The sequence below is a fragment of the Danio rerio genome, chromosome 24 (genome assembly GCF_049306965.1).
Source record: "Danio rerio strain Tuebingen ecotype United States chromosome 24, GRCz12tu, whole genome shotgun sequence".
NCBI lineage: Eukaryota > Metazoa > Chordata > Actinopteri > Cypriniformes > Danionidae > Danio > Danio rerio.
Genome location: NC_133199.1, coordinates 10026701 through 10052220, shown reverse-complemented (window position 1 = coordinate 10052220; position 25520 = coordinate 10026701). Strand labels below are relative to the sequence as shown.

Genomic DNA, 25520 nt, shown 5'->3' with positions numbered 1-25520 from the left:
TATGGTATACCACTGGATCTAAAAATAGCAATGGTGTCTATTTCAATATCGATATACCGTCATAAAAAACAATGCAGTTAAATAGGAGACAAGTATTAAATAATGAATATCATTTATTAATAATAATAAATATTATTACACGGTAATAACGGATACCAAGGTAAAATAGGCAGGAATTGAATAAAATACCATTAGAGCACTTCCATGCAAATGTCAACCTTCCCAAGAAAAAAAAAGACGTTTTTTTTTTCAAAATAGTGAAACCCTTTTTAGGTTGTTTGCTTAGGCTTGTACTTTACAGTACTTTAAAAATACTCAAAAATGTATCTGTCAATGTTTTTAAACTAAGTCACACAAGTGTCAATTTTACATGTCACATCCAAAACAAAGCTTTTTCTTCCTAAATGCAAAAAAAGGAAAATATATATATATTTATATATATATATATATTTTTTTTCCCCTATAGAGAGCCAATTCTTATTCTTTTTGATTGGCAATATGGTATACCGCTGGATCTAAAAATAGCAAGGGTGTCAATTTCAAAACCGTTAAACCGTCATAAAAAACAATGCAGTTAAATAGGAGACAAGTATTAAATGATGAATATCATTTATTATTAATAATAAATATTACTACACGGTAATAACGGATACCAAGGTAAAATAGGCAGGAGGTTTGACGGTGTCAAAATTTGGATACCGCCCAAGCCTAGTATACTGTAAACTCACACACCCTTTTGGTCACATCCATATTGAAGTTCTTAATTTAAAACATACCAAATGTTTACAGATTGATACTTTTCTGATCCTATAACTCTCATTTAGTTGTTTTGGAAAAGAAACAGACTTTTCAATATAATGTTAACATTTTTTCTCTGTGAATTTATGTTTGAAGTTTTTACAGCAAGTCACATGCATAACGCTGCAATTGCTCATTGTGTTACCATAATAAATACAGAATTATGTTCTCTCTGGATGTAATAGAATAAATAAGCTAAATGCTCATCAACACAAAAAGCAAGCAAACTCTCACCCTTCTGCAGTGGTCAAAGGCACTACTGGTGAAGTCACTGAACACAAACAGGGATTTGTCATTGTGGTCCAGCTCCAGAGCCGCTTCCTCATCCACCATCTGCACATATTTTTCTGACTGCAATTCCACTATCGCCTGAATACAAGCATACAGTTACATGAACAAAACGTGTCATACAAACAGCGAAGATTAGTGTCTAAAGGATATAAGGAGTATTTATTGACAAATATTAACGAGAATTATACGTCACCTTATAGGCCTGGAGAGCCACATCACTCTTTTGTCCATTGCTTTCAACAAACTTCACAATGTATGCATCCTTGCTGGCTTTCGACATGGTGACATGTAATCTACATCATAAGACAGGAACATAAATAGCTGCTCATTCCAAATTGTTGTTGTTTTATACAGTAGTAACCCTTGTGCACTGTTCAAATTTACTACTCTTTTGTTATGTTAGGGATGAAAATATGCTGTAAAATTAAATCAGAAACTTTTTTTGCATAAAAATACTGAAGTTTTTTTTTTTTATTACAAGATTTTAACTCTTTATTTTCCAAGTTCACAAACGAAGTCACTGATTTTGTGAAAAACACATACAAAATAACTTATTTTAATTATAAAAAGTAGTTGACTGGATTTTTTTAACCTTTTATTACAGTCTTGGAAATGTGAACGATTAGTACCAACATTGGCTTTGATGCATTGTTAGATTTTCATTTTTTTCTTACTAATTTACTGTTGGTGGCTGTTTTTTGCCCCATCGACTTCCATTATAACCCCATTTGATGGTGCATAAATACAGTTTTGTTCTTATTTACTCCATGTAGTTCTGAGAGCTGAGATGCATATTTTGAATTTCTCAGATATATCAGGGTAAGTGCGTAAATGTCACTCTCACACACTCAGACACACTTTAATTTGCTGTTATACTCCATATAAAATCCAGAAACTAAGTTTTTTTTCTGCACAGGTCTATTTAAAGGGTTAATGGTGCAAACTGATGATCAACAGTAAAGATTACATATTTTTCCTTTTCCCAACAGAGAAAACAAAAACAATAAAAAATGCATGATTATATGATCAGCGTTCATACACATTTTTACTACTAAACTTCCATGCCTTTTCCATGATTTTTCCAAGACTTTCAAGTAAATCTTCATGACCTAATGTTTCATGCAACGTGTACATATGTGTGGTAAAAAACAATACATGTTAAAATCAGCATATTATAAAAAAACACATACCAATCTGTTAAGTTTCAGTTTATATTTATATCTATGTAAAATCGATTTAGATTATGCTTACACCACACTAATAATGTGAGAGTATGTGATTGGTCAAGGAGAGAAAATTAGTAAAGACAAACATATATTCAAGCATACAGATATGTTTTCCATGACTTTTCTAAAACTTTGTAGGTTTTTCTGATTTTTAAAAACTTTTCCAGGCTTGGAAAACGCCATATCAAAAATCCATGACTTTTCCGGATTTTCCATGACCGTATGAACCCTGTATAATGTCATGGTTATGTAACAAAAAAAGTGGTTATAATGGAAGTCAATGGGGCAAAAACAGTCACTAGCAGTAAATAAGGCAATGTTGTTTCAAAAGTCCAAGACTTTGATAATAGATAAAAAAAAAATCCCGTCCACAATTACCTTTTATATTGAAATACGTAATTTCAAGAGTTCACACTTAGCTGATGATTGATTATAAGCAAGTTTGGCATGCTGTCCCGGGAGAGAGCCCTGAGCTCGAAGGTTCTTGAGCCCTGGGCTCCCTCCCGTTTGGAGGAAGAGAGGGGAGCCTCGAGCTCAGGTAGATCTCGACAACTCCCCCTTTTATAATAGCTAAAGATTAAGATTGAAGGCTATTAAAAGATATGCTGTTTTATTAGATTACCTGTATTGAAATTTAGATTTAACGATAAACTTGTTGTACATGTTTTTGGAATGTGGGAGGAAACCGGAGAACCCGGGGAAAACCCACGCAAGCACGGGAAGAACATGCAAACTACACACAGAAACGACCACCGGCCTGTTAATGAACTAGAACCGGTGACGTTCTTGCTGTGAGGCGACAGTGCTATTCACTGAGCCACCGTGCTGCCCTATGGAGGGAAAGGTGAAAAGGTAGGGGTGGAAGGGGGGATTCTTCAAATCGAAGATGACTGTAGTGAGAAAACCCTGGCTCTTTATAGTGGTTAGGAATGGCCTGATTGGTGGATCAAGCATGCTAATGCAGAACCAACCGAGTTCAATCATAATCACGTGCTCCTCTCGAAATTAGTTTATGAATAAACTTCACTTTGTGTGCTTTTTTTCACCAAATAAGTGGCATCGTTTATAAATTTGTCAATTAAAGAAACCCTGTATTTTTTAACCATTTTTGTAGTTTTGATCAAGATTTAGATTGATTAAAAGATTTATGCAAAAAAATGGAACAGAATAACGTTTCTGATGCATTTTTAAAGCAATTTATTTTAGAGGATTTTTCCCTAACATGACAAAAGGGTAACGTTAGTGAATGTGCACAGTGTACTGTCGAGTACTTTAAAAGATTTAAGGCATTTTCGCAAAATATGTGTCAAAATGTGATGTCAACGATAATCATTCTGCTAGCTGAAAGGCAGAAAAGGTTATGGCCAAATTAAGACTTAAAATAAGTTACCCCCAGAGTGAAGAGATGAAAACATCCCCAACAGCACATAAGGGTTAACCTCATACTGTAAGTTACACTGTTAATATATTGAATAAACGCAAATAATTACAAAACTAACTAAAAAGCTAACTACATGTTATTTCTGACTGACAAGAGTAATTAATTATCCGAGAGACGGTGAACAGCGTCGTAATGTTGTTCAGCTTTTGCTACTGTTTACAAACATTTGTAATAACAAATAAAGACTCACCGCTAACTTACTGCGCAAGTATCTGTGCGACGATTAAAACCTAAATCTTCTAAAAGACGTTCACCTCATTTAAGCTTCGTTTTATGACTTTTGCGCATGTACACACGTATAAACAAGGTATAATAAAACTGCGATGAATCATTAGCGATTCTGTCTAGTTTATTTACTAAATCTAGACGTGCATTCGCGCCATCAGCTCCGAAACAGCTTCCGCTTAACGTCTTTTTCTTTGGTAACATGGAAGGAAATGTTTAACAATTGGCCGCCACCCACTGGACAGGAGAATAATAATGTCATGAAAATGAATATGAAATTGCCATCCAAACTGAGATTAAAACATTTTAACACATTATTATTTTAACGTTTCATTTCAAAGAACAGGAAACCATGAAGAGCTTTACATTATATTACAGAGCATTACAAAACTATTTTTGAAATTATCTTTATTAAAAGTTTCAAATAATAAATATAAAGAAATATATTTTGTTAAAAAAATATTTTGCATTTTATTTAAGTCTAATATTGTATTTTATGAGTTTCACACGTTAGCACACACGTTTAATTTAAAATAATTTAACACAAAAACATGCAGTCACACAGCCAAGTGTAATGTGTTCATGTAGATGTAGATGTTTAGATTTTTATCAAATTAAACTGTCAAATCATACAAACAGAACAGTTGAGGTCAAAATTTATAAGATTAATCTGAAAATCTGATTGTCTTTATTTATTATTATTTATTATTAATTAATTATTTTGCCAAAATAAAGGAATCACACAAAATGTATGTTCATGTAAGTACAGACCTATTTCATAAACAGATATTTCAGATAAAATATTTGAATTAAAATACCCCTATATGAATTATATATAGTTGACTATATTGATTCTTAACCCTGTTAAAGCTGACACACGAACAAACAGTCAGAATATTCACATTTTTTGGGACTGAAATGTTTATTAATCCTTTTATCAAGATCCGTTTTATACCATACTTGAACCCGTCAATGAGGGGTGGGGTTAGGTGAGCTTATTAAAAAGCATTGGATTCAGCTCATACTGCACTGCACGCCAGTTGGTGTTTCTGTCTCGAGTTTGCATGTTCTCCCCGTGTTAGCGTGGGTTTCCTTCAGGTGCTCCGGTTTCCCCCACAGTCTAAAGACAAGCTAAATTGGTCGTAGCGTTTATGTGTGAATGCAAGAATGTATGGGTGTTTTCCAGTACTGAATTTGCAGCTGGAAGGGCATTCGCTGCGTAAAACATACTGGATAAGTTAGTGGTTCATTCCACTGTGGTGACCCTTCATAAATTAAGGGACTAAGTCGAAGGAAAATGATTGAATTAATACATTTATTTTATGAAAATGTATTTGTACATCTTTATGAATAAAACTAAACTAATCTGCCATGTACTAAAATTCAGACATCATTGAAAAAAAAGAAATTTTAAAGATAAGAACGTCACAAAAAAATTGAAACAATTGAATTCCAATTTTTCGCCTATTTCCTAGGATTGAATAGTGATTTCTAACTTTTCATCAGTGTATGAACCATAACTGTAAAAGACTTGCAAAAGAACTACTTGGATTTTAATTAATTTACTTATAGTGTTAACTAAATTTTACATTTATAAATGCAAATTTACTAATAACAAATCTAATTTTAGGATATTGCTGACTGAAATGAGCTTGTATATTACCAGTATCTGCACGTTTAAGGTTTGTTTTCTTAAAAAATCAGCGATCTCCACTGGCTGAGTGATATCCGATAAGTGGGTCTCAGAATGTACAAGAAGCACTGCATTAAACTACATTTACCCCCGCCATGTCTTCATAATATGAGCATTATTTTACCCCAGTAACAGTTATATTCAAGGGAGCTTCTGCGCTAGCCTGCCGATTCTGACAAGCGAGTGTGAGTAAAAGGCCTTTTGTCTAAATGAATGGCAAAGTTTATTTAACTGAATGTATTTTAATTACATTACAACATCGATGCTGTAGAAGGAACCATATAAAATGAAAAAAAAGAGAAAACTCACAATAACAGGTCACCGGAAGTGTAAAATGTATGGTATAAGTATGGGAACAACACTACCTCGGCATATATATGTATTATATATTTTATTATATATTATTACAATTATATTCATAATCTGTCTCCATATTATACTGCATCCCAGAATATTACACCGCACCAAAAATGTAAAAATATATATTGAATATATTTAATATGTTTTTGTCCACAGCAGAACGCAATTCGCCGTGACGCAGATTTGCGAGTCTGTGTGCTCCAATCAGATGAGCCCTCTTCAACGCTCACCATGACAACGAGACAGCAGTGACGTGTCTTGTAAAAATTTGCATCTGCATTCCTATAAAGTTCACTGGTTCTCTCTCAGCTTTGTCAGTTCACTCAGTGTTGCTTTGTGTATTTGACCAAGGTGAGTTCAATTCCAACGGTACGAGTGGAGCGACGCCAATCTCACGAAGACTGCTTCGTGAAGCTTCACCCAGGCCCGTCTGAGCTGTAGTTCCTTGCAGTTTGCATACATAAACGCAATATCTCGAAGAAGAAGAACATTACGTGTTTGTTGCTCGAATTTGTCGAAACTGGCACGGCCTGGCGCCCGGTTTTCTCGTGCACTCCCTGGGGCGAGGTGCCTTTTGAGCCCTAGGCAAGGAGCAAACAAGCCCTGAGGACCCTCAGGGAAACACGGGGGGCCGGTAGTGGGACCTCGCTGTGAGGGTTATGGTGGGTGGGAGCAGCGAGACCCACTCATCGTCTATTTTAAACTATAGTTTCAAACTTTAGTTTACTATATAGTTTGAAATAGAAACCATGGTAACAGTTATGATTTAACTTTATGCAAAGAGCTTAGAATTTTAATTAATCTAATTTTTTTTATTTAATCTAAGATTAAATTTAATTAATCTATGCTCTTTGCTCCATGTCTGACTGTTGTAATGTTTTGCTTTGTTTTTCAGCTGAGTTGTTGAGCAAAGAAGGACAACCGTTGAAGACAACAGTTGAAGACAACCGCGGGTTTTATTAACGAGCGCGTGCATTATAATGTTTCCGGGCTGTTTTCCGAAAGTGTATCTTGTTTAGATAAGTTTGCAGGTCAAACAAAATAAACTATACTATACTCTTTCTAAACCCCTGTCTCGTGTTGTATTTGTCTTCTACAGCAATACACTGTCATATAAGTTTGTTGAATGCATTTGTATGCAACATGGTTTGACTATACAGTAGTCTAATAAATAATTAGTTGTTATAAATGTACTTTTATTAGTCAACATTTGGTGTAATGTTAGGTAATAAAAAGTTGATCAAATATGTCCTAAGATATAATGTTATAATTGTTACAGAACTGTATTATTCTGTATGTTTTAAACCAGCAGATTTACTATATATCTAACATGTCATGAACTTACTGTTATTCAAAATTTGCATAATAAAATGTTCTAAGACAAGAATGGGTGTTGTTTTGTTTTTATATCAACCTACTGTAGGTTTTAGGTTGAATACAGCAGATATAGGCTATCTATATCATAATATTGGTAATCAATATTGGTAAAGTTTTTTAATGCCCCAAATCAAGTAAAACGTTTCTTACTCAAGTACTTTTAGCATGCAAAAGTCAAATTTGAGTATATAAAATACAGTTTCCAACAACAAAATTTTGTCTTGTGAAAATGACCAGTGTGGTGGTGAGAAAAAAAAGTTAATGTCAAGATATATATATATATATATATATATATATATATATATATATACAAATGTGTGTTTGTGTGTGTATGTTTCCCAGTACTGGGTTGTGGCTGGAAGGGCATCCGCTGCGTAAAACATTTGCTGGATAAGTTGGTGGTGAAAATATATTTGTACATCTTTATGAACTAAAAAAAAAAAAAACTTGCCAGGTGTGGTTGCTGTGTCATCCTTAGCTAAAATTCTGACATAATTGAACAAAAATAAATTTTGAAGATAAGAATTGGTAACAAAACTATTGAACTCCAAACATCTTTTCCTAATATTTTCTAGGATTGAATAGTAGTAACTTTACACTTTTTACATTTTTACCTTTTGTATGTCTTGTTTATACCTACGCCCTGGCATTTATATATTTGTTGTAAAATGTTTATGTTGTTCTTTAAATTAAAAAAAAAAATGAAGAATGGTGCTGGATAAGTTGGCGGTTCACTCCGCTGTGGCAACCCCGGATTAATAAAAAGACTAAGCCGAAAAAGAATATGAATGAAGAACTGATGAAAACTGATGAACCGACTCGCGGTATTCATTCACTGTGGGAACTTTAGTTCCTTGGTGTTGGTTGTTGCACTCCGGGCTCAATATCGAGAGACACTCATCCTCGCCAGCTGATTTGTAACAGTGCAGACGTGTACATGAAGTAATATTTTAATCTTTTTTTCCTCTAACGTCACTGTGCCTTTTTTCATCAGACAACACCAACCCGAGTTTAGCAGAATAGAGCGTTTTTAGAGAAGAACATGGCCACCGTTGAGGAACTCAAGCTGCGAATTCGTGAGTTAGAAAATGAACTAATCAAATCCAAACAGAAGCAAAGTGATGCTGAACACAATATCAGACCGAAAATTGAGCAAATGAGCGCCGAAGTCGTAGATTCAAATCCATATAGGTGAGCATTTACGTTCTTTTTCATTTTTAATCACTAATTTTGTATTTAGCCATATGGAAAGCTTGGTTTGCTGCAAGTGTCATCTTAAACTCCTATTTCTAATGCCTTCCAGTCGTCTAATGGCACTTAAGAGAATGGGGATAGTGCAAGACTACGAGGTAAACATGCTTGTCTGTTATTTTACGAGACTTTACCAGTGTTAAAACAGCTTGTTCGTGTTCAGATGATTATTGTCCACCTGCTGTCATTCTCAGAAAATCCGCTCGTTTGCTGTGGCGGTGGTGGGAGTCGGTGGGGTGGGGAGTGTCACTGCAGAAATGCTCACCAGATGTGGCATTGGTAAGGTAATACACCCTTATTCTTATTCCTCGATATTAAGTCATGGTGCTGGGTAATATGACAAAGATCATTAGGGTAAAGTTGGTTTTATATTCACACATTCTTTCGTTTTTTAACAGTCCTTATAATGTTTACTAACTACTTTAAATATTCAGTCCTAAATCCCATGTACAGTAAGTATGACTTTAAAACAACATAACCAAAATTCATTTGATCGTGAACAGTTGTTGTACTTTGATAGTCATTGGCTGCTGATATGATTTACCTATTTAAGATTCACAAATAATATTTTTCTGACAGTATAATAAGAAAAGGTAAAAATAAGAATGTGCTAATATAAAACCAAATTTACCTCAATACAAAAATCTCATATCCTGATTTTATTTATTTATATATATTCACTTTACTTCAGGATGCATCAATGGCGCTTTGTAGGTCTATTGGAGAAATTATTAAATATTCCTAGCAAATCTTATAAATGTTGGAGACATATTCGTTACATAAACACGCTAATTCGCACTTCAGCAGTGTTTATTTGAAAGCGCACAAGAAGATCTGCGCTTGAGCAGTGCATATTTGAGGGGGTGTGCAAGAGGTTTGTGCACGAGCAGGGGAAATCGGCACACAAGCAAAAAGATTCACATGCTCGTATTACATAAATGCAACCTCGACTTGTAAGAGTGCGCTTACGACATTTCTCCATTTGTAATTGAAATAACGCCATAGGTAGTTGGTAGACTTGTGTAAAAGGTCTGCCGCCACAGCTGGAAAAAAATCCTAGAACTGAAGACGTAGGAGAGACTAGTGCTCGCTGTTTCAAATTATCCAGAGCTGTATGAATGTACAAATCTTGAATATCACAATAGTATTAAATATTACAATTGTAACAACATAGACAGCAACACTCTTGCACAATCAATACCCAGCTGATTCAGTCGTTTCCCAGTGACACAAAAAAAGCAACGCGCTTCTTTATTCTTTATCAACATAAAAGGCAGTGTGGTGCGCCTTACTTTTTTGGAAGAGGAAAGCGTGTTTGCTGTGATCGGCCCCTTAATGTGCAACTGCAACACATATTTGTTAACTCGCTGGATGGTAACATGTAACCACACGTGCCTACAGGCATATTTACCAAAGAAGCAAAATGGAAAAAGAATATTTCTGTTTGATACAGATGAGTTGATGCCAAACCAGCGCTGAGGCTGTTTGCCTCCTGGATCTGCATCATAAAAACAACAAATAGGCTTTAGTTTTATTTTCAAGCTTGTAAAGCATGTATGCAAATGAATGCAAAATCATATTTAAACAACAAAACTGTTTACAAAAAGTCAACATATGTGCGTGATGTCATTGTCTTTTGATCACACACAGCACTTGAACTTGAATTAGCTCACTTGAACCGCGAGTGAGAGAGAGAACCATATATCAAGACATAATCTTTAAAATAATGATTTCTGTTAAAAATTTAAAAAGGTTTTGTGATATAATAATAACAGCGGGGCATTAAATAAATCATTTTTTTTTCTGTAAAGCGAGCAATTTGAGGCAGTCTGCTATTTTTATTTGACAGAAGACAAAAACATATTGGAAAAAAACATCCTATGCCCGTTCTTAAAGGGATTCAGTCAGTGTTTTAGTTGTAATCTAAATTAATCATTAAAGTCAAAAATAAATTGGGGCAGGCATATTTATTTTATTAATTTTATTTCGTTTATTCTGTTCTTCTATGCTGTTGGAAACACTGTTGGTGCGTGAAGATGATCTGTTGTTATGCTCTGTTATTATTATGTTCGCATGTTAAAATAAATCAGTATTTTAAAATGCAATCTTTAATGTGTCAGACACAGAATAGACACGTCATTTTTTTGAATTTAATAATAATTTATTATTATTCTGACCAGTTAACTGTTAATATTCGATTAACGAGCAGTGGTTGTCGTTTAGCTAAATTAACCGAAATGAGCATCCCTAATTGTAAGAATTTGGCATGGGCCGTTGTAAGATTCTAACGGTATGTTAAACTTGGATAAAAATATCACGGTTTTTACAGTATCACTGTATTGTAATTACTCCTTTTAAATGTCTGGTTAAAAACAACAACATTTTCTCCCATTGATCTCAATTTTTTTAAAGAAACATTTAAAATATTTTGGGACATTAGCTTTTGATGTGGTGGGTCCTTTTCAGCTGGAAATACCCTGTTGTTGCCCTAAAAAGAAAGAAAAAAAAAAAAAACGTAATAAACTAGTTGTAAAAACACATAAAAAAAAAACTTTTGAGTTTTGTCCGTTTTAAAACCTTGACTTTCCAAACCACGGTAAACCTTGAAAACGGTTACCGTTCCATGCCTAGTAAGAATGTGTCTTGTGCAAAACTGGTGCACAAGTGTCAGTTAAAGTGCTATAAAGATGAAAGAGTGTGTTTTCTACAGGTGGTTTGTCAAGCCCACTCACCTGTGTGAGGCACACTCAGAATTACATACTGTTTTGTGGTTGTCATGTAGTGTGTGAGGGGTAGTTAGGGAGGGAAGTTTACATATACTGACCACATGTAAAGGACTAGTTCTTTTTTTATATATATTCAATATATATACTCGTAATTGTACTCATAAATGTGTGTTCATATTTCTCACTTTATTTACAACTTTAGGGCAAATGTTTGATTAAAAATGTAGACATTAAATATTAATGAAACTAAAATTAAAACTAACGATTAGAAATCAACATTTAATGGAAAAAAATAGCTAAATAAAATGCACAAATGTAAACATTGTACTTTTCAAGGTTGCAACATTCTCGTGATGCTGTTTCTGTCCGCATTCCCCGTAATGGTGTAAAATATTGCAACCATTTAAATGATGAAAAAGTATTACTATAAACAATGTATTTTGTGGTGCTACAAAGTAAACGAGCATATCATTAAACATTAGACTTTTTATTTTGCCCATATTATATACAGTATATCGTCACAATGCATGACTTTGCCTGCTATACTATTTACTAAAATAAATAAATGAATGAATGTGGTGTTGCATTGTTTACTCGGTCTGTATTTTACTTAATTTACTTTCAAGCAAGAAATGGTGCTTTCCTCAAGTATTCCTGTAGCGTTTGCAGTTAGAGAAGAGAAGGAAAGCCAATAGCAGGACCCCCAGAGACACATGCCTCTGCCCTGCAGTAACCGACTGTCATGCCTCTTTCTGCTGTGTCTGTGTTTTCTTCCTCTGCAGTTGCTGCTGTTTGACTATGATAAGGTGGAGCTGGCCAACATGAACCGCCTCTTCTTCCAGCCACATCAGGCAGGGCTCAGTAAAGTCGAGGCTGCACAACACACTCTTAGGTAAGGGGGGGTAAGTTGGTGTATCAAGTCCAGAGACCTCCTTGAGGTGCTAAAGGTGTTCAATAAAATGTGTATAGAAAAGTAAACATAAAAGTGATATAATGAAAATCATAAAAGTAAAAGCAAGTAATCGATGTTTTGTAAAAAGATAACTAATTTAAACATTCATATAAAAGAAACGAACAAATAAAGCATAGTTTAATTAAAGTAATTATGATAATTATGAAAAATGCTTAATAAAAACAAGTTGTCCCAAATTTAAATAAATATCCAAAGCATAAAACATATTTAACAATATTCTGCATCGAAAGGCAATTTATTTATTCATTCATTCATTCATTTTCTTGTCGGCTTAGTCCCTTTATTAATCCGGGGTCGCCACAGCGGAATGAACCGCCAACTTATCCAGCATGTTTTTACGCAGCGGATGCTCTTCCAGCCGCAACCAATCTCTGGGAAACGAAAGGCAATTTAAATATATTCAAAAGTATGGTATAAATGTAAGCCTTTTTATACTAACCAAGGCTGGATTTATTGTATCAATAATACAGCAAGAACTGCAATATTGTAAAAATAATTATTATTATAATACAGAGTAAAGGAGCTATATTCTTTTATTCAACATTCCCACATCATCCTGCCATCCAAAGTTAATTTTGTTTTTTATTACACTTAAAAAAAAAAAAAAAAAAAAAAAAAAAAAAAAAAAAAAAAAAATATATATATATATATATATATATATATATATATATATATATATATATATATATATATATATATATATATATATATATATATATATGACATTTATTCAGTAAGGACCCATTAAATTGATCAATTTACAGTAATAACATTTATAAAGTTGCAAAATATTTGTATTCTGTTCTTTATATGCTGTACATTTGGACATTTTATCGATCAAAACATTAAAACAATGGAAACATAATAAATAGAACACAATCAATAATTGAGCACAAAATGTGTATATAAGAATGATTCCAGGAGGATAGTTTAACACTTAAGGTGTCATGAATGCTGAAAATTGAATAAATTACATTTTAGAATGAATGAAATCGATATTTTCGAATACTTGTTTGCATACTTCATTAATAGATGAATTGGCAGAATTAATAAATGGTATTTTGATGTATATTAAAATACAAAACAGGTTTAAATTGTAATATTTCACTATGTATAAATGTTTAGATGTTTCTTATTTTTATGGTTTGTTTTACTATGCAGGAACATTAATCCAGATGTTGCCTTTGAGACCCATAATTACAATATCACCACAATGGACAACTTCACACATTTCATGGACCGCGTTAGGTAATTTTGATATAATTGATTTGTTAAATCATTCATTCATGAATTCAAAAACACATTGTTTACTTTCTTAACTTTGTTTTGGTGTAATGAACTCTCTTGGTTTTGTGTTTTCAGTCATGGAGGACTTGAAGAGGGGAAGCCTGTAGATTTGATTCTCAGTTGTGTTGATAACTTTGAGGCTCGTATGGCCATCAACACAGTGAGTTTGTTTACTTTACATTTATATATCAAATAAATAATTTGTAAATTTTAATGTTTTTATTTACATACTTATTTGTAAAAATCTGAAACCTGGTTCTTTCATGTCAGAGCAATCAGATTTTTAGAAACTTTTCTGTCTAAGACAAGGGACAGAATATTGGTCTATTGAAAAATACACTGTATAAACAAAACAGTGCTCAGTGTAAATAAATTTATATATTTTATCCATTTCAGAGTGAATATAAGTAATATATTTGGGTGAATTTGTTATTAAACAGATAGATTTATTAAAATTGCTAAGCTTTTCACTCATCATAGCACATGTGCTGTTAATGATGTGACAATAAAAGTGATTTGAAATAATAAAGTCAGTGAACATCTTTAGAAATAGAAAGGTTATACATTTGTAAAAATATATTGCAAAAAAATAGTTTTTATTTTAGATTTTCCCAAACATATTAATTTGAGCCACAAATTTCTGGGCTGAAAGTTATTTTGTTGACTTCAGCTAATCTAATGTATATGCACAAATATAATATTTTAAAGCATCCTATAGAAGCTATTCATTTTAAAGAGAGATTTAAGATGGGTGTACTCATGTATACTGTTAAAAGAAGATGTGTCCACACACAGACGCACCCTTCTACTGCTTAAAGTGTAGTGAGACTTTAAAAGTTAAAAAAAAAATCTTTTTTTGCTTACAAACCTGCATTTGTTTGATCCAAAGAATAGCTAAAATGGTAAAAAGTTAATTTTCATTCATGGCATTAAATAAACATTTGGTTTTCTTCTTCATTGTTTTATTCAAACAAACAAATGATAAAAAAACAATGTTGAGTGCTCTTGAAATGCTGTTCTTGCCAGGAAATGACCAAACTTTGATTTAAAAAAAGGTTGCACAGTGGAAGTAGAGATGGGATACATTTTTTTTAAGCATGTTTGTTTTTCTCTCATAGGCATGTAATGAGTTGGGTCAGATCTGGATGGAGTCGGGCGTCAGTGAGAATGCTGTTTCTGGACACATCCAGCTTATCATCCCAGGAGAAACAGCCTGTTTTGCTGTATGACACACACAACTGCAAAACACAAATATGCATCTTGATTAAAAACAGCTCATTATTATTATTATTATTGTTATTATTATTATTATTATTATTATTATTATTATTATTATTATTATCATTATTATTATTATTATTATTATTATTAGTAGTAGTAGTAGTAGTAGTAGTAGTAGTAGTAGTTATCAGTGGTGTGATCCAGTTCTCTGTGTGTCAGTGTGCTCCTCCTCTAGTAGTGGCTGCAAATATCGATGAGAAGACGTTGAAGCGGGACGGAGTGTGTGCTGCCAGTTTACCCACAACAATGGGAGTTGTCGCTGGGCTTCTTGTGCAGAATGTCCTCAAGTAAGACCTTACCATTAATATTCTGATCATTTAGTTCAGGCATAATTCTGATTTTAACCCAGTTAATCCATTGTTTACTTATTTAATATTAGGGTTGCACAATATCATTTCAGTATCAATATTGTGAGAATATGCAGTGTTATTTTACATCAGATTATTTGAATCTTCCTCCTGTGTGTGCCATTTGACTGGATGGTAAAACAAAAAGCACAGTTTACTTCAATTGCGTCCTTCTATTCTATTATCTTAATCTATGCTTCTAAGTTGTTTATCATATTTAAGCAGATGTGTTTCCATCTTTAACCACCCTTGATCATTATAAATTGTTAAATTTATCCAAATAAAGTCATATGGTGACATTTTTATATCACATGAAAACAAAATCTCCCAATGTCAGTTTTTTCCAGGGTTATGAAGCCCTATTTGGTGTACAGATTTCTTATCTTTCTAAATGATCAACATGACTCAAATCTGTTAAAGTCAGTGTGAGCTGGAAGTTGCTAAGATTCATTTCAGTATGTTGTTGTACTTTTAACTGCAACAGAATAATGAGGGGCGGAGTTTTCTCTTCATCATTTCCTTTTAGCAAACTAACGGTAAGAGGAGTGTGGTTAAAAATATTGTGGCTAAAGCTGTCAAACTGTCAACGTTTCATCCAGGAAAGACGTCAAAGAAAATGCTTGCAAACAATATCACGTATTACATTTACATCAGGCAAGTTATTCAGTGTTCACAGAATTTTATGTGTACTAGAAAGAGTATTTTTGCTTTGAAGATTACCAAAATAAACTGACTGAAATAAATTTGAGGATAAAAAAATAAACTACAATAATTTTAAATAAATATTTTCAGTGTTTAATTTTTTTTTTCTTCTCATAACCATACCTAAGAATAAAAATAATAATGTTATGTTTATGTTATGTACCTAAAAACTGTGTGATCGTTATATAAATAATCTTGAATCCTAATAACAATTTGTATTACAAAATTGTAGCATGTAAGGGACAATTTGTTTAATAGTTTTTACATTTTAAATCACACTCAGAAATCTATTCAATAATATGTAATTCTCTTTCTCACTTTATTTAGAATTTCAGGGCAAATGTTTGATTAAAACTGTAGAAATTTAACAAAATAATGATAAAAAATATAACACAAAAAGTAAAAATACAGCTAAATAAATTGAGAATTGTACTTTTAGGGTACTTTCACACTTGGTTCAATTGCCTGGACCGTACCCAAGTTCGATTGTCACCCCCCCTTTGCCACCTCCTCGATTGGTTTGTGTTCACACTGTCTTTTTTCCTTCTGAACCCCGGTATGCTTGCGTCATCGAGCTGCTGTTTTGTTTACGGCTGTTGCTAGGTGACGGTCACGAAAGCAAGCGCTAAAATGGAAAGACAATCACACATCACGGTCATTCTGCTTTTACTGAAGCTTTTGGTTTTCGACATACAGAAAGCGACTATCTATCTGCCGCAAAAATATTATAAACATTCAGAACATCACACAGTGTCTGCAGAAGCTGTTTTTAGAGGAGACAAGCAATCATTATTGTGTGTCATTGTGTTTGCCCTGGCTCAGTCCCGTGTGTCACCAAGGTATGAAACGTGACACAAGCACATGAACGAACGTTTTGAAAACAATAGTTTGTTGGACAGTTGGTGGTTCACTTACGTTATTTGGTACGATTGCATTCACATCAGAAGTGAAGCGTACCAGAGTTTGCATGAACGTACCCCAGACCACCTCTTTTATGCTGACTCCGGTACGGTTCACAGGTGAGCACCCGAATTCAGAAAACACGTTCACCCTAGCTAAACGTACCGTACTATGACATCAAACTAACCTGGGTGCGATCCAAAAGCGCTAGTGTGAAAGCACCCTTAGGGTTCTCACAATACCGTTATTCGTTTTACTGTCTGCATCCCTGTAATGGCATATAATATTGTGCTAATACAAGTTAAAAAATGTATTACCTCAATGAATTTAGTGTGAATTTAGACCCCAAAATAAACAATAGAGCATAATATGAAATTATATACTTTTTATTTTGTCTACACGATATATATTGTCATATTGCACAGCCCTATTCTTTTCAAATCTAGCTACTTCTCGTTTATGTGAGTTTGGACATCCTGTTTTGCGTGTAATCTGTTGTTTAACATAATTGAATGCCATTTCGGATGCAGACCTTCAAAAACAACAGGAGGAAACCCATCATTATTGTATAACGTATAATACACCACTAGTTATACCAGATGAGACAGACATTTTCTGCTATTTCTGTGCAGAATTTTGTGCAAAATCTACGCATTCGTGCAGGATTCAAAGGATATTTGAGTATAGTAACTAAAACCTTAATACATGCATGGGGAAAAAATACTTTTATTTAAGGTTTTGTCCAATTAGAACCTCTTGATTAGTAAACAAAACCTCTAATATAATTTATCTTTAAAAGACAGAAAACATAACTTTACAAACAGCATTGCACACAAATCATATAAACATTTGTATTTTATTCAATAATATTACTGAAATTCATCTAAAAACTGAATAAATATATATATGTACATTTATGTAAGTAAATAAATAGACTCGATGGCCTAAAAAACTGAATATTACAGTGGGCACATGAATCGGTGTATCTTAAAACCCTAATGTATGAGAAGCATGAAGTTATTTGTTTTTAACTGTCTAAAGTAAATACATTTTAAAGTTAACAAATTATTCTTCAAAAAATAAATAAAATTTTTTTTGAATATTGTTTCAATTTTCAGACTTTGCATGATTAAATTGACATCTTACACCATGTTCTAACTACACACGATGCTACAAGATTCCATTGACGAGTAACTTGGCTGTCTGCATCAATCGTGATGCGACACGACACCACATTTAAATACCAGCCACTGCACTTTTGACAACATCGTAAGGGCTCTAATCTAATTAATACATATTTAACCTACTAAAATAACCTTTTAACAGTTATTAAAAGTACATGCTGAGTGACAGATGTTGTTGGGTGTGCATCTTTGAGTCACTGACTTTCATTTTTAAACCGTTTACTAGTCATTTAAATTGAAAGATCCGCTGCTGCTTTCAGTAATATGGCTATAACCGTCATGTAAAATGGTGTTCAAACTCACACTGGTTGCATTTAATACTGAATAAAGCACATAAAGTGTATCTGATGAGATATGCGTCATAGCAAAATGTTGTTGTTTTGCTGAAATAAAAAGAAATTGCTTCTAAAATAGATGTTTTGTGCATCGCTTTTCTAAATGGTTAGGATGAAAACTAGTTTTAACATTAAAAAGAGACCTGGTGATGTTCATGTTTTAGTTTAGTTGCATTTATTATTACCATTGATTTGTAAACTACACATTAATGGGATAGTTTACCCCAAAAAATTACATTTACATTCAAACCCATACAGTTCTTTCTTCTGTTGAACACAAAACAAGTTATTCTGAAGAATGTTGGAAAAAATCAGCCACCGACATCCATATTTGGAACAAAAAAAAAATTCTATCAAAATCAATGACTGTTTTTTCTTTCTGTTATCCAGTATTCTTCAGTTTGTCTTTTTGTGTGCTTAACAGAAATTAGGAAAACATAGAGCAGGGGTGCCCAAACTTTTTCTTATGAAGGGCCAAAATCCAAGCTTGGTTGGGAGCTGTGGGCTGAAAGTTAACTGTGAGGCATTAAAATTGCCATGGGTAATTTTCTAATTTATTATATTTATAAATCAAAAATACTAATCTATTATGCATCTACTAATGCATTCAGTTTTTTGACAATGTATGTTATTTTAACAAACTTATTACAACAGAAGCATTTTAAAAATCCATTTATAAAGCAATGGAGTTCAGCGCCAAATACACTAGTCATGCTGAACTGCCTTTGCCTTGATTTGCACGCTTATGTCTTCTGCTTTGTCCCCTATTCGTTAAGTGACAGTTTGTACATGTTTAAACAACATTAATTGAAACATGTAATTTCTGTTTGTTTGTTTTTTGTAGCTCCACAATAAAACAAACAAACAAAAGGTAACATTAAAATAGAAATGACAATCTCTGTTAAAGGCATGCCCCAACCCTTCCCAATGCTTTTCCCTCTGGCAGGCCAAATCAAAGGATACAAAGGAGGGCCCTTGTTTGGGCATCTCTGAGGTAGAGGCTGAGTAAATGATGACAGGGTTTTTATTTCTAGGTGAACTATTCATTTACATGTTGTAGTTTCGCATAAATGCCATCAGGTGGCGAAATAAAGCCATTTTTGCCTTAACGGAGGCTAAGTGATCCAACTAACCAAACAAACCGTTTACCCCTTACTCATTTTAAATCTTCAGAAATCCTGGCACGTTAGCATTGTTCTAATGGACTTGTTAAGCATGGTCTAGAATGAGATTGTCTGTGTTTTAGGTATCTGTTGGGCTTCGGGACGGTGAGTTATTACTTGGGCTATAATGCCATGCAGGACTTCTTCCCAAGCATGGCAATGAAGGCCAACCCACAGTGTGATGACAGACACTGCAGACGACAACAGGATGAATACAAGGTGACACTTCTTAAAATCAACACTATTATTTTGAATGTTTTTGCACTTTTTTAGATGGTAATAATGATTGATGGTGGTTTTTAGTTAATAATTAAATGAGTACAAATACTTTAAGCCTTTTACTGCCTCTTTTACCACCAAATGGTTGAAAATATTTTAAATAATGGTCCACACACACCGCATTGTTATTAGTTAACAAAATAATCAAACAAAAATAAGTCTGTTGCACTACTTCTCTTGATTTTGGTTTTACTGAAAAAAAACAACAACAACAACAACAAACAAACAAGAAAACATGTTAAATGAGAATCTGAAATATTTTATGGCATACTTCAAAAAATAAAGATGATTTAGAATAAAATATTTATTTTTTTATAAATATATTTCTAAATAAATTGGTCTTACCCTTTATATTTTCTGATTATTCATAGTATATGTATTAGTTTAGGTACTTTTAACCATAATCTGACAGATCAACCATTTGGTAGAGATTGATATTTTAGAAAATTATGGGATGTGTTGAAAAAAAAAAATGCATTGAGAGTGTTAACTGTAGCGACATTAGGAGTTAAGAAATGCAATCCAAAATGTATCTTTCTTGGTGGGGCAGTTAATGGGTTACGCTACAGTATTGTTGAATCATTTATTCTAGAACTCCAAATTAATTGATTTGTATTTGCTTATCGCCTCTCACAAGCTTATATGGTTTCTAAAAATCAGAATGTGGTATATGCTCACAGACTTTCTATTTCAGCCAGCCAGCCTCTGCGCTTTCGGTAAACTCTTACCATTATAAAAATGCCATGTTTAAAATCTGATTTCTTAAAAAATCTGTGATCTTCACTGCCTGTTAGATATACGATATGAAGTGGGTCCCAGATGGTACAAGAAGCACTGCATTAAATTCCATTTCCCCCCCCATGTCTTTAAAATATGACAGTTTATTTTACCCCAGTATTTTCAGTAGAGTTTCTGCGCTAGCCTGCTGATACTGAAGTTGCTATCGTTTACAGTCTTTTTCGTTTTCCGCTTGAATCACTAAATTAATGCTTAAGTCTATTTAACTGGATGTATTGTAATTACATTACAACATAGATGCTTTAAAAGGAACCTTATGAAAAGGAAAAGTCACATTAAGCTATTAACGGAAGTTTATCATTGGCTGAAAAACACTAGCTGTGCATAGAGCCCATTATAAGATACAGAGAAAATAGGAAAGATTTTTGATAATGTGGTTGAAAAGATTGTCCGTAAATTTTTGATGCACCAAACATCACTTAATCACCGTTCGTTCGTTCTTTCTTTCTTTCTTTCTTTCTTTCTTTCTTTCTTTCTTTGCTTTGCTTTTCTTCTTTCTTTTTGTTATTTCCTTCTTTTAGTTTTTTTTGTTCTTTCTTTCTTTTTGTTTTTTCTTTTGTTTTTCTTTTTGTTCATTTTCTTTTTGTTCTTTTTCATTCTTTTAGTTCTTTTTTGGTCTTTCTTTTCATTCTTATTTTTTTTAGTTTTTTCCTCTTTTCTTTTGTTCTTTTTCATTCTTTAGTTCTTTTTTTCTTTTCATTCTTATTTTTTTTCTTTTTTCGTTTTTTTTTTCATTCTTTGTTTTTTCTTTTTTTAAATTTCTTTCTTTTCGTTCTTTCTTTCTTTTTCATTCCTTGTTTTTCTTTTAATTTCTTGCTTTTCATTCTTTCTTTTTTCGTTCGTTCTTTTTATTCTTTCTTTTCCTTCCTTTCTTTTCATTCTTTTTTGCTCGTTCTTTTGTTCTTTTTGTCCTTTCTTTTCATTCTTTCTTGTTCTTTCATTTTTCGTTCTCGTTCTTTTTTGCTTTCTTTTTCGCGCTCATTCTTTTTCGTTCTTTCATTTTTTTGTACTTTTTGTTCTTTTGTTCTTTTTTTGCCCTCTCGTTCTTTTTCGCTCATACTTTTTGTTCTTTCTTTTGTTCATTCTTTCTTCTGTTCTTATGTTCTTTTTCTATATAGAAAAGGCATTTTGGGGAAAAAATGATATAAAGATAAACCAAATCACCTGCTTACAGTTATTTTTATTCTGCAGAAAAAAGAAGCAGAGCGGCCGAAGCAGGAAGTGGTCCAGGAAGAAGAGGAAGTGGTGCATGAGGACAATGAATGGGGTTGGCATCTCACACTTAACACTAATATTTCCTCATTCATAAAACAAGAATGTGTAAAGACTAAATGTGGTGATGTTTTTTTTTCCCCCCCGAAGGCATTGAGCTGGTGTCAGAGGTGACTGAGGCAGAGCTACAGGACGCATCAGGACCTATTCCAGATCTACCAGAAGGCATTACCGTAGCCTACACCATACCTGAGAAAGTAAGACCTGCTCAAATATAAAGCACACTTTATAATAGTACATGATTGTTTTTAAGATTGTGCACATCTGAGATTTTCAAATGCAAACCACAAACACCCTGCAGATGTGTGAAATGGGCATGGGCAATATGTGAAACGGGCATTGTGTCATTTTTTTAGACCAGATGCTATGATGATCGCTTGTAACTGTGATAAAAACCCAAAACACAGATAATTAACACTCTTAATGGGGTGGTCCACTAAGATTGCATATTTTAAAGTTTAGTTGATGTGTAATGTAGCTGTGTGAACATAAACAACATCTCTGAATGTAATACGCTATAAGTTCAATGAAAAGGGAGACATTTGCCCCTTTCACACAGTGATACCGGTAAATATCTGTAAAAAAGAAAACGAATGAAGGAAAGAAAGAATGAAAGACCTATTATGCCCTTTTTATACGATGTAAAATAAGTTTCCACATGAGTGTGTATGCTAAGTTTGAGCTTAATATACTCTCTTTAATAACTGTTTGAAATGGCCCCTTTTAGGCTTTGATCTTAATTGTGCCATTTTGGTGACTGTCACTTTAAATTCAAATGAGATTCAAATGAGGGTGGAGCTATAAATGCCTGTGTGTCACCATAGCAGCAGAATTAAAACTAATAGTAGACTGCTGCTTTTCACTTATGGCTATTTATGCTAACGAGGGAGAGATTGTTACTGGTGGGCGGGGCTTTCCTCCTCTGATTGCGTACAAAGGAAGAATGTCAATCAAAGTGCTTCTGCAGAGTGTTTTTATGAAGTGTGATTAAATAAAATAGAATTAATACATTTTGACCATTACATACTGGTAATATTCACACACTGCTGCCACACAACTGTGTTTAAACCTCTTTCAAAAGTGATTTTTGCATAATAGGTCCCCTTTAACAGCTTTAAGTTTCAGTTCCATTCAACATGTTTGTTTGTTTGTTTTTTTTACCTAAAAATATATCCTAAGAAAACAAAATGGAATGAACAAATAATTACACTCAAATGTTTGGGGTCTGTAAATAATGTTTTGTAATATGTAGTATTTAGCAAGGATAGATGATGTATGTTAAACTTTATTATAAAAAAAAAAGATAATATTAAAGTGATTTTTAAAGGATCATCTTACAACGAAGACAGGAGTAATGAAGCTGAAAGTTCAGATTCAACATCATAAGAATAAATTAATTTTAAATAAAAATTAAAAAAATAAATAGATTTAAAATAAAAGTTATTTAAAAAATGTTTTTTTTTTTTTTTTATCAAACATGCAGTTTAATCAAATGAAGACAGCCTTAAGCAGGTCGCACACCAGAAGCGCCGCTCGGCGTCGCGACACGGCACGCACATGACAGTTTAAAGTATCACACACCAGACGCGCACATTCGAATGATATTTAACATGAAACTAATCAGATGGCGCTCTGGCGCGGCTGAAAATGACCTGCGTCCTGAGTCGTGGCCGGGCGCTGCCGACTTGCGGCGCCGGTGTGTGTATCCTGATAGAAACCTATGTTTAGAATTATAAAATGTGTGGCGCGGCGCGCCGCCTAGTGACGCTTCTGGTGTGCGACCTGCTTTAGGGAGCATTATTTTCCATTCTCTCCATGTGTTTTTTTTATTCTTGGTTTTAATTGGTTATAATGATAGGAGGGTGTAACTGTGGCGCAGTGGGTAGCACAATCGCCTCACAGCAGGGAAGTCGAGCTGGTTCGAGCCTCGGTTGGGTCAGTTGTCATTTCTGTCTGGAGTTTGCATGTTCTCCCAGTGTTTGCATGAGTTTACCCCACAAGTCCAAAAACATTAATAGCAATGCAATAGCAATGATTTTCACGTGTTGGTGGGATACTTTGTAGTGTGAAATTTAACATAATTGCCTCTAGGAGTCGCTTAGATAGAAATAAAACAAACACAAGAAATACATGTACGCCAGACATGAAGTTGGCGTAGACCAACGCACATTCTCACGTTCATTCCATCGTTAATAAATCCAAACGTGAGCATGAAATCTGGCGTACGCAAAGTTTTTGTGCATACGCAGCGTTAATGCATGAGGCTCCAGGACTCTTCTTAGAGCTGGCTGGCCATCTACTGTAAGACTTGAGGCTGCAATTGCTGCCAAAGGTGCATCAACAAGGTATTGAGCCAAGGCTGTGAATAGTGATGTATAAGTGATTTTCAGGTTTTTCATTTTGAATAAATTTGCAACAATTTCAAAAATCTGTCTACACTTTGTCATCATGGGATATTGTGTGTAGAATTAAATTAATTAATTTTGAAATAAATGAATTTATTCCATTTTGGTAAATAGATCTTGGTTTATAAGCACAAACTTATCGTTTAAAGTAAAGGATACCTCTCTCCATGTGTTTTGTTTTCCAGGACGGAGGATCAGGGGAGACGGTCGAGGAAACCGAGCAGAGTTTAGAGGAGCTGATGGCTCAGATGAAAAAGATGTAAGGAAACAGACATCACAGAACACAGAAATATTCATAATAATAAACTCTCCCACAGCCATTCAAGACCAACTCCTCATTATTATTATTTACATGTAAAATCTGAGGTCTCACACAAGTTAAATTAATTTTTTACACTCTGCAAGGTTACGTTTACATTGACTGAAAATCTTTAATAGTGAATTTCAATCTCTGTTTAGTTTGCAATGTCGCCGTTCTCAAAGTATGTTTTTTTTTTAATGGCTGTGGTTCATGGCTTGAGCCACACAATGGAAATGATATCTCTAACACTGTATATGCTTGTCTACACCCAGCCACAGATATTTTCAGACATTTTATCCTGATCATGACTGCTGTATTAAATGTTCTAACATTGGAGTAATGCAAAAGAAAATAAATTTATTGTTGTTACATTCCATTTTGCTTTTCCAGTCTTTCAACAAGCTAATTTTACTGAGGAAGAAAAAAAAAAGACTGTTCAACAGCTATTTTCACTCAGTTATACATTTATTGATCAAAGATACACATACAAGGCATCATGTGCAAGAATTTTGATATAAAACACAATTATTTGGCAATGAAAAATTCAACACAATGTGCTGTAATACGAGACGCAATTGAAATGAACTGTCCCAGAATTCAGCATTTCATAGAGGCGTTTGCTACAGAATGAGGCACAATAGTAAACAAATTAAATTTGAGCACATTTCCAGCTTTAAGAGTTAGCATTTAAGTATTTGAGCTCAGAAATTTGGCAGTTAGTGTAGTATATACACCACCTAACAAAAGTCTTGTCGTTGGTCTCAGTTGTAAGAGCAACGTATAACAACCTGACTACAGGTTGATCAATTGGAAAAGTGGAAGATTTTAATAATGAATCATCTGTTGAACTGCATCCCAATCATCACAAATACAGTAGAATACCTGTTAGAACCCGTATGAACCCA

The 25520-nt window shown here is 33.6% G+C and overlaps 2 protein-coding genes across 6 annotated transcripts in view; one reads left to right on the top strand and one right to left on the bottom strand.

The window, feature by feature from the left end:
• Positions 1 to 4165, bottom strand: part of topbp1 (DNA topoisomerase II binding protein 1) — a 41124-nt gene extending 36959 nt beyond the window's left edge. For 2 of the 5 annotated variants that reach the window (XM_005162567.5, XM_017353819.4), the window contains exons 1-3: positions 3947 to 4165; positions 1283 to 1382; positions 1033 to 1167 (exon numbers count right to left, since the gene is read on the bottom strand). In XM_005162567.5, the coding sequence (XP_005162624.1) occupies positions 1033 to 1167; positions 1283 to 1369 (222 nt within the window). In that variant the 5' untranslated portion in view covers positions 1370 to 1382; positions 3947 to 4165. Of the gene's footprint in view, positions 1 to 1032; positions 1168 to 1282; positions 1383 to 3946 lie in introns of those variants that run through there. The other 3 variants (XM_009297292.5, XM_073940217.1, NM_001199738.1) reach the window with 2 other exon arrangements.
• A 4081-nt stretch (positions 4166 to 8246) lies between these two features.
• uba5 (ubiquitin-like modifier activating enzyme 5) lies at positions 8247 to 24991 on the top strand. The gene is given in 12 exon segments (NM_001305617.1): positions 8247 to 8602; positions 8715 to 8760; positions 8857 to 8946; positions 12171 to 12280; positions 13523 to 13609; positions 13724 to 13808; positions 14767 to 14871; positions 15089 to 15216; positions 19644 to 19779; positions 21829 to 21904; positions 22000 to 22106; positions 24500 to 24991. Coding segments are annotated over 12 exon segments (1197 nt in total). The 5' UTR covers positions 8247 to 8453; the 3' UTR covers positions 24578 to 24991.
• The last annotated feature ends 529 nt before the right edge of the window (positions 24992 to 25520 follow it).